General features: G+C 44.6%; 1 protein-coding gene across 1 annotated transcript in view; it reads right to left on the reverse strand.

The window, feature by feature from the left end:
* The window catches only part of LOC134433871 (olfactory receptor 14J1-like), a gene marked incomplete at its 5' end in the record, with an annotated part of 36,070 nt that extends 22,682 nt beyond the window's left edge, over positions 1 to 13,388 (reverse strand). Inside the window, one exon of the mRNA XM_063182571.1 lies at positions 12,927 to 13,388. Coding sequence (XP_063038641.1) covers positions 12,927 to 13,388 — 462 coding nt within the window. The remainder of the gene's footprint in view (positions 1 to 12,926) is intronic.
* Between the last annotated feature and the right edge of the window lie 831 nt (positions 13,389 to 14,219).

The raw sequence follows: 14,219 nt of genomic DNA on the forward strand, positions 1-14,219 counted from the left end.
AGGAGACATTCAGCATCAAGATCACCTGAGGAATGTTTCTGTCCCCTCTTCTCTGAAATAAAAATAAAAAAATATTTCCTTGACTAAAACCAAAAATCCTGATGTGCTTTTTGGAATTTCCCTCCTGAAAAGAACTCCAAACTGACTCCAATCACTGCACAAGCCCCGGAGACTGGAAGACAATGGAAGGGAGACAAAGAGCTCCTGAGGGCTTTCTGTATTTTAATCAGCTCCACGCTGGATTTGGGGCTGGCTCCAGGAGCCTCAGGCACACAGAGAAGGATGGAGAAGCTGCTCAAGGAGTCAGCAGCAAAACTCCAAGTGCCTTGGAGCATGGCTGCGCCCCAGGGAGGGCAGGGAGTGCCAAAGGCTGCCCAGGGCCTGGTGAGAGCAGATCCTTGAGGCCAGGATTGCAGGGAGCCCAAGGCTCTGAGCAGGGAACTGCAGTGCTGGGCAAGGCCTGGCTTGGCTGGGTTTTCTCTCCTTTCAAGAGTCTCTGGGTAGGCACTGTTGGTTTCAGGTCCATGGTCCCTGTGCTGCTCTTGGCCTGCTCTGGTTAGGGTGACGAAGGCAAAAAGCTCTGACCATGGTCCTGATGTTATGTTTTCTCTGGGAAGAGGTGCTATTTTAATTCTTCATTTGCACGGTGGGTCATTGTTCTAGGGGTTTTTGTTAGGTCATTCTTTTCTTCCTGGTCTTATGGGATTTTCATATTTGGTTATTATGTGACACAGTCCTCTTCTTTATGGTGTCGGGTGGTTCAACATCTTAGATGAGAGTGGGAGTGATAGTATAAGGTTTTAAAATCATAAAATTCAGGGAAGTAGAAAGAAGTTAGACTTAGGAGGGCCCTAGAAAAATGTTAAAAATAGACTCTGAAAATGTTAGAATTTGTGTTTGCCAGATCATGTGAAATTGCACCTGCGTAAGCAGTATATGATAAAACATATAATTGTTAGATGTGATGATTGTTTAGTAATTAAATACAATTATTGTATAATCATAAGAAGAATCATGAGAAACTATGTTAGATGTTTGAGGGGGGGCGTCACGAGGAGCCTATGCTTGGCTGAAATCTATGTATACAATAGAACAATATAAGTTTAATAATTAACATGAAAGTTATATAAGGATTGATTATAAAAACATTTTCATCCCGAATGCATGTCGGAGACAGATTTGGGTTTGTACCCCTGACACCCAGAGCTCTTCAATAAAAGCACCTGCATAGAATCATTCTCATGATTATGAGCTTCTGAACGCTGACAGGAGCAGTGGGGGTGACACCTGACAGTGAGGGGATTTACATAATTATAAATCCTTTAACTGGCATTGGAACTTGACATAACTATTAAACATTCAACAAACAATCTATAACTAACATTGGAACTTTATATTAGCTCCTTTAACAATGAACTTTATATCAACTCCTTTACAATCGATTCTCTACTATTTCCCCCTCTAATTGTTCAATTGGGCTCAAGCCTGATCATGTAGCAATTACTTCTTCTTGAAAGTACAATTTTTAATATTGGTTGTAAATTTGCTTGGCATCTTCACGTTCTTGGTCATTCATTACCATGATTACTTTTACTTCTTTTTTATTAAGCTCTTTTGGTATCATTAAACTTGCTTGTACAGCAGATGTTACAACTCAGATTATACAAGGGAGCATGCAAGGTCAGAGGATCAAACCAGCAATTTCACATAGGATGAAAAAGGTTTTTTTTCCCCACCAGTTTCCTTTTAATGACCAGAAATTGTCCCACCAGCTGTTATCGAATGTAGGGGTCCACTCTTGTGTTCCAACATAAGCTAATTTCTGAATTTCCTTTGAGATATTTCTAATGACTTCACTGCAGTCATCCATTTCTAAGCAGCACTGGGGGAATTAAATTTTCCACAAATAATAAATAATCTACTGGTAGTCTGATTTGATACACCGCAGTTCTAGTCTGGGATAGTTGGTCATTTATTTAGTGGTCTAAAGCAAGAGAGGCTCAGTTCGATACCATCTCGAGTACTGCCTGTAATCTCAGAATCCGATTTAACCCCGTATAAATTGGGGTCCGGTGTCCCCAGGACCCATCTTGAGCCCAGGTTGCCAGTCCATGAGTGCAAATTATTTCCTGGGTGTTCCATACTGTATTTTTCCGTGTCTGTGTTCCTCCAATTTCAATTAAGTTTCTTTTTGGTCAGCTAGATTAGCTGAAATTATCACATACTGGGACCCCTAGGTTCGATCCAGACTCTTTTGGGAGTAAGAAAAATGACGGTTTAATAATTCCGATAGTGCAAGTGCTGCTCCACTCCCCGGGTAATTCAGTGTAAGCCACATTCCCACATATCCAAACCAGGTTTTCTGGAGCTTTCCAGGAAGCATCACTGATAGTCATTGGAAATTCCCAGTACTTGGATATTTCTCTCACTCCCCAGAATGGGTCTATTCCTTTTATTCCTTTATTTACTCTTTTATTTTTCCTTTATTTATTCCTTTATTTATCCCTTTTCCAGTACACTTATGGAGTTTAGATCGTTCTCGGTAGATACACTCCATTTCTTTCTTCCCAAAGGATTTTCAGTGTTTAATTTATTATATTAAAATATTCATATCAATACTCATGTTAATAATAATATACTTTATTAGTATATAATATAATATATATTATGTTATGTTATGTTATGTTATGTTATGTTATGTTACTTTTATATTGATTATTAGTTTATATTATTATATATAATAATAATATATAGTAATTTATAGTTATTATTACTATATTAAAATATTATTTTAATAAATAATATTACTTCCTATTATTTTATAAATAATATTTTAATAAAATATTATTTATAATTATTTAATAAATATGAAAATTATAAACTAAAATGGTATTATTTATTATTTAATAAATAATATTTATTTATCCAATATATAAATAATAAATAATACTTACAATATTTATTGGGTTCTCTAGGGACATACCCAGCTACTGGATGTTTTATTTTTAAATATCTCTTACAGGATATTTCTCCTACTGGGGTTTTATAAATTTATACATTTTATACATTTTCCCTTTCCTAGATATACACTACTCTTCTCCAATTATTTTAGACTTTAATTCCCACCATTCTTTTCCTTTTTGTCCAATAGCTGGTACCTTTTGCCTTGTTTGTGTCCATTTTAACATATCTATTGGTCTTAAGCTGATCCTTTTTCAAGGCGAGACTTTGGCCATTTGTGTATTTCCACAGATCCAGCAATTAGTTAAATATAACTCTTTCCTGATCTTTTCCACTAAATCTATGAACAAGTTTTTCCCACGAGATGTTTCTAGGTCCTCTTTCTCATTTACTGATGTTGTTACTTCTTTCTCTTTTATTAAGTTTTCTGTGCCTTTTTGATTGGACTTACGTTCAAAGCAAAGCCAAGCATCTCCTATAGGATGCTTCCCAAGCAGTCATTGCAGTCATTCTATATTTTGTGAAATCCAGTAAGTCTTCCCGTGCCCTTGACAGGTTGCTAACAGAGAGAGGTTTACACAGTTTAGGTTTAAATTTTTATGTACTTGTATTAAAGATCCCATTTCTTCCCCTCTGTAAAGGGGGTAGTAACATTTAGCACATGGGCTCTTCTGACTTCCCAGCGTGATGTTAACCAGTAAGATCAGTAAGAGCATTCCCAGGAGTCTGGTATGAGGCATTCCCCTAAACTCTACAACTACTGAGCTGCACCCAGTGATTGGAGTGGCTGTTTTTAGGTGGACTGTAGACTCACCCAGCCTTGCCTCCTGGTTATGCTTTTCTCATACAGAAGAGCTCGTTGGTTTTAGTACAGAGTTTTTTATTCTCTCAGTGTGAACACATTTGACTTTTCTTTACTAATTTATTTTTGCCCTGTGGGATGTTTTATAGAAGATTGCTTTGTACACTAAGATTGGAGTTAACTGGGGTATTTAAACTTTTTCACACAAAAACATGACCTAAAAACCTTGAACTCAATGGTCAGATGACTTTAAGAATTATCGGTATCCAAAATGATAGAAAAAATACTCCAAACAAATAACGAGGTATTTACTCTTACGCCTAATCCTACAAAATCACAATAGACACCAAAACAAACAAAGGCTCCAACACAAAATAAAAACTGTACATTCATTAATAAACACTAACTAATAATAAATGCAGCAGGAAAATATCTGCTTTTCAAACTCAAAAGTAAAATATAAATAACATTAACTGAAATTTTTAACACTTCTTTACAAGTTTTGATTATTTAAATAGTTCTTAACAAGTTTTTGACTATAGACAGTCTCCAATAGTCTTTAGGTCTCCTCTGGAGGGTTAGGTTTAGGATGTCTCCGTGACTGGTCACAATCCATTCATTAGAAGACTTAGTAGGGGATGTGGTTGGTTTTGACTCTTCAGTGGGAGGTGATGCAGGTCCTTTAGTCTGGGTTATATGTGTCCACCCCCTCTCTTGGGTCATATGGCTGTATTGGTGGTGAGTAGGACCTGAAAATTGCCTTCAAACTTAGGGGTTAAAGGTGCAGAGTTCCATGATTTAACTAACACCCAGTCTCCTGGATTGATGTTATGTCCCTTAGTGTCTAAGGGAGAGGTTTGAAGGACCTTTTTCCTAAGATCTTTGAATCTCCTTTCTATGGCCTTTACCTATTTTTGGGTGGCTGTCTCTCCTTCTGGATAAATTCCCGTGCTATACGGGGTTCTCAAGAAGGGGAGTCCAAACATAATTTCATAAGGTGAGACTCTTATACCTGTTCGAGGCCTTGTTCTAATTTTTAACAGTGCTAAGGGTAGACATTTAAGCCAATTCATCTGGATTTCTGTAACTAATTTAGTTAACGTGTTTTTGATGGTTTTATTCATTCTTTCTACTCTTCTGGAGCTCTGGGGATGCCAATGGGTTGTGCAACCTCCATTTCATTCCCAGGGCCTCAACAACTTGTTGTAAGACTTTGGCAGCAAAATGTGGACTTCGGTCAGAATCAACATTGTTTATCAACCCATATTGGGGAATGATGTTTTCTAGGATTGCTTTTGTGGCTGCTTGGGCTGTCTCTGTTTTTGTCAGGAATGCCTCTACCCAATGGGTGAGGTGATCCACGGTCACTAATAAGTGTCTGTGTCCCTGGACAGGGGACATTTCTGTGATGTCTACCTGCACGCTTTGGAACGGCCGCAAGGACAACTCTCTTCTCCCAGATCAGACAGTACTCTTCTCATTAATTTCTGATTGATTTGTTGGCAAGTTAAACATCCCTTGGTAACTGCCTTTGCTATGTTAGGTACTCCTATGCACGTTTGATCCCTTGGAAAGGGGTCACATAATCCTTGTATTCCCCAATGGGTCAACTCATATAACTCTGTCATCACCTTTCGGGCTAGAGCTTTATTTAAAATTTGCCATCCATCAGGGGTCCACCATTCTCCATTTTCTTTTTGCTGTCCTCTCATCTTTTCTAACTCTCTTAATTCGTTCTCGTCAAAGATGGGTCTTTCCTCTTTTCTTTCTCTACTAGGTGTTCCCTCTATCTTAAGAATTTTAATTGGTCTACCTTGGTCCAAGGCTACTTCTTTTGCTACTTGATCAGCTAAATGATTTCCCTTTATTTCAAGGGTGTCTCCTTTTTGATGACCTTCTATGTGACCTTTGGCTATCTCTATTGGTTTCCTTAGGAACTCTAGTACTAATTTTCTTATCTCTTAATGTATTAAATTTTTGCCTTTAGAATTTAGGTACCCCCATTCTTCCCATATTTTTCCAAATGTATGGACAATTCCAAATGCGTACTGGGAGTCAGTATAGATTGTTCCTTTATCTTTTTCTAGTAAATCTAGCCTCTCTTCAGGGCATAGATTTCACAGCACTGGGCAGATCAATTTGAGGGTAGCTTTCCCATTTCCTCAACTTGCATGTTCTGCCCATTTATGATTGAACACCCTGAGACCTGTTTACTGGCTACCATTTGTGATGATCCACCTGTAAATAAAATTCTCCCATATGGGAAGGGCTCATCTTCTATATCTTCTCTCACTTTAGCCTGCATTTCAATAATTTCTAAACAATCATGATCCAGGTCTGTTTACAGCTCTCCCATGAGGAACTGGGCTGGATTTAAACATTTTGAAGTGACTAATTCGAGGCCCTTGGTACTTATTAGGATGACTTCATGGTTTAGTATTTGGGCGTTGGTTAGCCACTGAGGGGCCTTGTGACTTAAAACATCTTTCACATTGTGTGGGGTATGAACCTGGATTTTCCCCTTTCAGGTAAGTTTCTGTGTGTCTTCTATTGAGGTGGCTGTTGCCTCTATCACTTGTACACAGGCTGGCCACCCTCTGGCTACTGGATCTGGTAACTTGGAGAGAGATGCGACCGGCTTCCTGCATCCTCCCCAATCCCGTGTAAGGACTCCGCAAGCTATCCCCTCTTCCACGTTTACCAATAGGTCAAAGTTCTTTATAAGGTCTGATAGGCTCAGTACAGGGGCAGAAGACAATTTAGTTTTCAGATTCCGAAGCTGTTCCTCGTCATTTGAGGTCCAGGTTGCAGGCCCTGAGTCTATCAATTTGTCATATGGAAATTTAACACTTTTAGTATACTGATCAAGCCATAATCTGCAATACCCAAATAAACCTAGTAATTTTCTAACGTCTCTTTTGGTCTTTGGGGCAGGGATGGACGGAATTCCCAAAATTCTCTTGGGGCTTGACCTTTTATACCCTTGGCCCATTATATGTCCTAGATATGTTACTTCTTGTTCCACAAATTGCAGTTTCTTTTGTGATACTTTTAGGCCTTTTTTCCCCTAAGAATTTTAGATGCTAGTATGTTAGAACTTCTAACTTTGTCTTGTTCTCACCCAGATACAAGTAAATCATCAATATATTGTAAAATAGGCACCCCATTCTCAGGTTTAAAGTGTTCTAAGTCTTCTTCTAAAGCTTGCCAAAGAGGTTGGGGGTTCTTTAAACCCCTAGGGAAGATGTGTCCACCTTCGTTGTTGTTTTCTTTTCTTTTCAATGTCCTCCCATTCAAAGGCAAACCAGTTCTGGCACTCTTCAGCCAGGGGACATGCCCAGAAGTCATCCTTTAAATCCATGACAGAGACCCATGCATGCTCCTCAGGTACTTGGCTTAAAACGATGTATACAGGTTTTGTACTACCGGGTGCCTCGCAACCATTCTTTTATTAACTTCTCTTGAATCTTGTAGTAATCGATACCTTCCATCAGCTTTTCTCACTGCTAGTATGGGAGTATTATGTGGAGACATGCATGGTGCTAAAATCCTTCCTTTAATAGCTGGTCAATTACTGGGGCTAGTCCTTTCTTTCCCTCTGGGGAAATTGGATACTGCCTTACCCAAATGGGGGAGATGTCTTTCTGCAGCTCTACTTCTACTGGTGAACTATTCAAACAACCAATTTTCCCTCCTCTGCCCACACATTTGGGTTGATTTCATCTATGTCTCCCTTTGTTAAGACCATTATTTGTACTACCATTTTTCCTTCTTTTGGCATTACTCCAGTTCTCAATTTGATTTGTAAATCATGTCCTAATAAATTACAACCTAACTTGGGGATGTAAATGAACTTAGCTCTACACTCTCTTGAATTTCATCAAATTTCTACATCTTCTATAATCTGGGCCTCAAATGGTTCTCCTTTGGCCCCTTGTACTTTGCAGACCATTTTACCAACTGTGATTCCTGTTGGTATTTTAGTCACACATGACTTGTCTGCTCTGGTATCAACTAAAACTTCAAATTCATCATTCTGGGGACCAATCTCAAAATTTACAAAGGGCTCTTCTAGATGATTAATTAAATTCTCCAGGGCATAGAACTTATTTCGCATACCTCTCATCTCTTCTTAAGTTTTTCTCTAGAGTTTCTTGCTCCCAGGCTATGGCTTCATCTAATTGGAGTTTCTCACAATTTCTCTTTAGGTGTCCTTTCTCTCCACAGTAATAACAATATTTGTCACTGAGTAGAGCCCTCGCCCCTTTTGGTCCAATAAAACCTTTGTCTCTTCTAAGTGGTTCTACTGGCGTGTATTTCTACTGGCTCCCACACTTTCTCTGGCTATGGCTGCCATAATTTTAATTTTTATTTTTTGTCTTTTCTTGTTCTCTTTCTATATATACTCTTATGGCTTCTCACAGCAGTTCATTAATACTTTTTTCCTGCCAGTCCTCTATTCTTTCTAACTTTCATCTGATATCTTGCCAGGATGTAGTGACAAATTGTACCTTGAGAAGGACTTGGCCTGTCGGAACCCAGGACACACCTCTGGGTGCCCTGGAGGACATGTGCCCCTGGCAGGGGGCTGGGGATCCCTGGCAGCGGGCTGGGGAGTCCTGGCAGGAAGCCAAAGACGCCTGGGATTTTGATCTTAACCCATGGAGCAAATTACCACCCTTGTATGAAGAATTACAAGTCACAAAATTTAAGTAGAATGATAATGAATCTGTCACAGGGTATAAAATGGTATTTTGGGGATTTTTATATAGAGGTCTAGGAGGCAAGATGGAGGGACTTGGGTGTTGTCCTATTCTTCTTCCTTCTTCTTCTTAGTCTCCATGTTCTTGGTGATGGTGGCATTTTAGGATTGGTTTAGAGTAGAAGTAGACTGTCTAACATAGGTGATAGGTATTGGGAAATAATGATAAATAAAGTACACGTAGTTCATAGTATAAAATGTAGACACCAGCCCTGGGATGGGGAGTGTGCCTCTGTCTGACCTGCTAAAAACATCTCGGCAGGCCAGAGAAAAAATGTTATAGATAAGAAACAATAAACAACCTTGGAAACCAGAGCCGAAGAATTCAGAATCCTTCTTGGAAATATCAGGCTGAGAAAAAAGGATTCTTGGGGTCATCCCCGACTGCAGGGAACCCAAGATTGGCCTTCTGGGCTGTCTGGGTCAACATTAGAGTAAATCTGGAAGTTTTGCTTTAGCCTATTAAGCCATGGTGCTGGGGTCTCATCTTTTTCCTGGGTGCCATCAAACGCTAACCTGGTATTACTCTCTCTAGGGACTGATTCTTTTATCCCTCTGGTCATCAGGGACCTGTTATCTCTCATGTTCCTTCTCCCCTCTTCTTGATTAGAGTCCCAGCTAGGCTCCACTAAAGGCATTTTTTTTGTCACCTGGGGGCCTGGGTTGGCTTTTATGCTCCCAAATTTTCATTCCTGCAGTTCTTATTAATCGAGTCTTTTCTGGGGAAAATAGGATGTTAAAGGTGGAGTTCAATTCTCCCCAAAAATGGATTATTTGATTTGCTATTCCTACTGGCCAATCTCACTGGCCACCCTGCACATGGGAACCTCTCTGAGGGGGAACAATTTTTCCACTTTACCCACTTTGGACCGGGTGTTACAACATCAGTTGTGGAGGCTGACTGGTTAACTTCACTCTTGGGCATGAGATTCTGAGATGTTGTTTGGCTTCCCATTTGTCGTGGGGGAGGCAGAGCAGGAACTTGCTGGTGAATTAGGGTGCATGAGATGGCAGAGGTAAGGGAACAGTAGTGAAGGGTAAAGAGAGTGAGCAGAGGGTTGAGGGGAAGGTGGTGGAGGTATAACTGGGTTAGCAGGTGGTAAAGGAATGACAACTGGGAGAGGAGAAGGAACTGCGTCCACAGCAAGAGGAATTGGAGGAAGGATTTGAGGTACTGCAAGGGTAGGAGGAAGTAAGTGGTCAAGGGGGTCCCAGTTTTTGTCAGCCTTCTCAGCCTCTTCTTCTTCTGTTACCTTACTAGATTGCTTTCCCTCTTTTACTTTATAGACTCTTGTATTTTTCTCGTGTGAGGTGTACATTAGGCAACAGGTGACGTTCTGTACGTGATGGGCCTTTTGCAGGAACTTGGGGTAAAAAAAGAAGGTGCATCACCTTTGGACAGAGAGGCAGGTAACTCAGGAAATGTGTAAGGATGTTATTAGGTCATGCAGAAAGAAAGTTAGAGAGGTGAAAGCTTAAGGCTTAACCAGGCCATTTCTGTGAAGGATAATAAAAATGTTTCTATAAATACATTAATAGCAAAAGGAGGTACAAGGCAAATATCCATTCATTATTGGGGGAAATATGGTTTCCAAATATGAGGGAAAGGCTGAGGTACCTAACCGCTTCCTTGTCTTAATTTTCAAAAATCAGACAGGTTGTCCTCAGGACAAGAGTTCTCCTGAGCATGTGGATGGGCACAGGGAGCAGAACAGCCCCTGTAATCCAGGAGGAAGCAGCTGGTGACCTGCTGAGCCACTCAGATGCTCACAGGTGTCTCTGGGAGGAGATGGGATCCATCCCAGGGGGATGAGGGAGCTGTGGATGAGCTCCCTAAGCTGCTCTCCATCATTTACCACCAGTGCTGTCTCAGCAGGGAGGGCCCAGAGGACTGGAGGTGCCAATGTGAGCCCATCCCCAAGAAGGGCTGGAAGGAGGAGCTGGGGAACTCCAGGCCTGTCAGCCTGACCTGGGTGCCCAGCAAGGTTATGGAACAGATCACCCTGAGTGCCATCCCAGGGCACCCACAGGATGGCTGAGGGATCAGAGCCAGCCAGTGTGGATTTCAATGTCTGCACTGATGATCTGCATGAGGGGACTGAGTCCAGCATCAGCAAATTTGCAGATGACACAAAGCTGGGTGTGAGTGTGGATGTGGTGGAGGGTAGGAGGGCTCTGCACAGGGACCTGGACAGGCCGGATCCAGGGCCCAAATCCAACAAGGGGAGGTTGAACAAGTCCAAGTGCCGGATCTTGAACTTTGGCCACAACAACCCCTGCAGTGCTGCAGGTTGGGGACAGAGTGGCTGGAGAGCAGCCAGGCAGAAAGGGGCCTGCAGGGACTGATGGACAGCAGGCTGGGCATGAGCCAGCAGTGTGCCCAGGTGGGCAAGAAGGCCAATGGCTCCTGGCCTGGATCAGGAATGGTGTGGCCAGCAGGAGCAGGGCAGGGATTCTTCCCCTCTGCTCAGCACTGCTTGGGCAGCACCTCGAGTGCTGTGTCCAGTTGTGGCCCCCCAGTTTAGGAAGGACACGGAGAGGCTGGAGCGTGTCCAGAGAAGGGCAACGAGGCTGGTGAGGGGCCTGCAGCAGAAGTGCTGTGAGGAGTGGCTGAGAGAGCTGGGGTTGTTTGTCCTGGAGAAGAGGAAGCTCAGGGTAGACAAGGCGGTGCCAGGGCACAGGTTGGACTGTATGATATCCAAGGCCTTATCCGGCCTTGCTGACTCTGGGGTTCTCTGAAATCACCCTTGGAGCAGTTGCAGGATGAGCCCTGGGCCTCCTCTTCAGCAGCTCCAGCAGCCCAGGTCCCTCAGCTTCTCCTGCCAGCCCCAAAGCCCATCCTGTCAGTCCTGCAGAGCCTCTGCAGCTCCTCCTCATTGCCCAGAACAGGGAGCCCCAGAGCCAGACACAGCAGCCCAGATGTGCCCCCCTGGCCTGGGGTGCCTCTGGCAAGGGAGCAGCAGGAGGCACTGCAGGAGCCTGCAGACAATTCCTGCAGCACTTGTAGGATGATCCTGCTCCCTAAGGGACGATCCCATGGTGCCAAGTCAGGAACTGCAATGGGGAGTGGGGCCAGAGAGGAAAGGACAAACAGGGATTGGCTGTTTGCAGGGGAGGGAACAGGGATGAGCAAGAGGAAGAAATTTCTACAAGCAAAGACTACAGAAAGCAAAGGTGAAGTAAGGGAAATGCTCAGGGCACTTTGGGGGTGGATGCCAGCCAGCCCTGGCTCTGAGCAAGTGTCTGCAGTGGGACAGGAAATTCCCAGCTGATGGGAACAAACTTTCTGGCTGAGTGCAGAGGCCAGGACAAAGCTGAGTGGTTTCCCTGGTGTCCCCCAGCCCTTGCTGGCCCCAGGGGCTGATGGCATTTGTGCTCCCTCAGGTTCATGTCCCCACACCAACAGCATGGGGGTGCTCCCCCTGCTCTGTGCAATGCAAACAGGGGCAGCTGAGCCAGTGCTGCCGTGTCTGTGCCTGCAAGGATGGGGCACCTGTGTGAGCTGGGGGAGAGGCCAGGGCTGCAGAGGGGGGATGTTGTTGGCAGCTGCATGAGGATGCTCTGGGACGCTGCCCTGGGCTGTCCAGCACACTGGGGATGGATCAGCCCCTGCTCTGCTACTCCTTCCCATCTGCCCCAGGGCCCTTGCAGAGCCCCAGCCATGCTGTTTGTCCCCAGCCTGCCCATGGCCAGCCTGGGGCTGCTCACGGGGGTTTTCTGTGCTGAGCATTGGCCTGTCCATGTTCTTGTGAGAGCCTGGGCAAGGAGCCTGGAGCCCCCAGGGCCTGGGCTGAGGCGTCAGCGCTGCCCCTGCAGTGCCCATGGCCTGTCCCTGCTGCAGCCCCGGCACTGCCACCCCCAGGGCTGTGCCCGGCCCCGAGAGCACTCAGGCCCTGCAGCAACCCCAGGGCCACCAGGGCAGCGGGGCAGGGCCACGACAGCACCACTGGCAACACCAAGTGCTGCTGCTGCTGGGCACAGCTGCTGGGCCAGCCCTGATCTGCCCCAGCTCTGCACACAGACATTGCTGCTGCAGCTCCAGAGAAGGCAACAAAAGGGCATCTCTGCGGAAAACTTTGCTGGGAGATCCTTTAGTTCGTTTAAAGGAAGTAAGGGCATAGCCCCTCTTTGACACAGTCTGTGACCATAGGGATGGTAGAGAGAAACAAAATGGGAAATGGCATAAAAAGTGACCTTTCTTTGTGGACAAGATTAAAAAAAGTAAATAAAAGAAAAAACCCACATCCAAATGAACAAAAAGTATAAAAAATTAGTTTTATTACAAATGAATGGCAGAAATAGGCCAGCTCTTTAATATTTCCAAAACCATCCAGTCAGCAGTCTCCTCACAGCAGCCTTGAGCTCTTGGTTCCTCAGGCTGTAGATGAGGGGGTTCAGGACTGGTGGCACCACTGAGTACAGAACTGACAGGGCCAGATCCAGGGATGGGGAGGACATGGAGGGGGGCTTCAGGTAGGCAAAAAACCCAGTGCTGAAAAACAGGGAGAGCACAGCCAGGTGAGGGAGGCAGGTGGAAAAGGCTTTGTGCCGTCCCTGCTCAGAGGGGATCTTCAGTACGGCCCTGAAGATCTGCACATAGGAGAAAACAATGAACACAAAACAACCAAATAGTAAAGAAATGGAAAACACAATCAGCCAAAATTCCCTGAGGTAGGATTTGGAGCAGGAGAGCTTCAGGATCTGTGGGATTTCACAGAGGAACTGACCCAGGGCATTGCCATGGCACAGGGGTAGGGAAAATGTATTGGCTGTGTGCATGAGAGCATTGAGAAAGGCACTGGCCCAGGCAGCTGCTGCCATGTGGGCACAAGCTCTGCTGCCCAGGAGGGTCCCGTAGTGCAGGGGTTTGCAGATGGACACGTAGCGGTCATAGCACATGATGGTCAGGAGGGAAAGCTCTGATCCAATGAAGAACATAAAGAAAAAGAGCTGAGCAGCACATCCTGTGTAGGAGATTGTGCTGGTGTCCCAGAGGGAATTGTGCATGGCTTTGGGGACTGTGGTGCAGATGGAGCCCAGGTCAGTGAGGGCCAGGTTGAGCAGGAAGAAGAACATGGGCGTGTGCAGGTGGTGGCCGCAGGCTACGGCGCTGATGATGAGGCCGTTGCCCAGGAGGGCAGCCAGGGAGATGCCCAGCAAGAGGCAGAAGTGCAGGAGCTGCAGCTGCCGCGTGTCTGCCAATGCCAGAAGGAGGAAGTGCCTGGTGGAGCTGCTGTTGGACATTTTCTGTGTCTTGGCATGGGGATCTGTAAGAAAAGTAACCATGGAATAGTTGTGTTTGGAGAGGACTTTAAATATCCCAGCACAGCATGGGGGCACTTTCTCCCCTCTGCCTGCCCTGGGCTCTGCTGCCTGGAGCTGTCCCTGCCAGCAGCTGCTTCCCTGTGCCCAGGGCTATGACCTGCCAGTGCTGCCAAAGCCCAGCCCAGCCCTGGGGGATCAGCTCTGCCCTGCAGACCCCTCCCTGCCCAGGGGCAGTTCTGGCTCTGCAGGCTCTGATGGCAACATCTGTGCAACCCTGAGGAGGCTGGAGAAGTGATATTGACACTGCCTGTGAGGGGTCCTGTGCTGATTTCTGTCACTGCTTGATTTATTCAGAGCTGAGATCAAATTATTTATTTTTTCTAAACATGAACTGAGAGATGAATATCTACATGCAATTTTCCATCCCAG

Source organism: Melospiza melodia, unplaced genomic scaffold (genome assembly GCF_035770615.1).
Source record: "Melospiza melodia melodia isolate bMelMel2 unplaced genomic scaffold, bMelMel2.pri scaffold_28, whole genome shotgun sequence".
Taxonomy (NCBI): Eukaryota; Metazoa; Chordata; class Aves; order Passeriformes; family Passerellidae; genus Melospiza; species Melospiza melodia.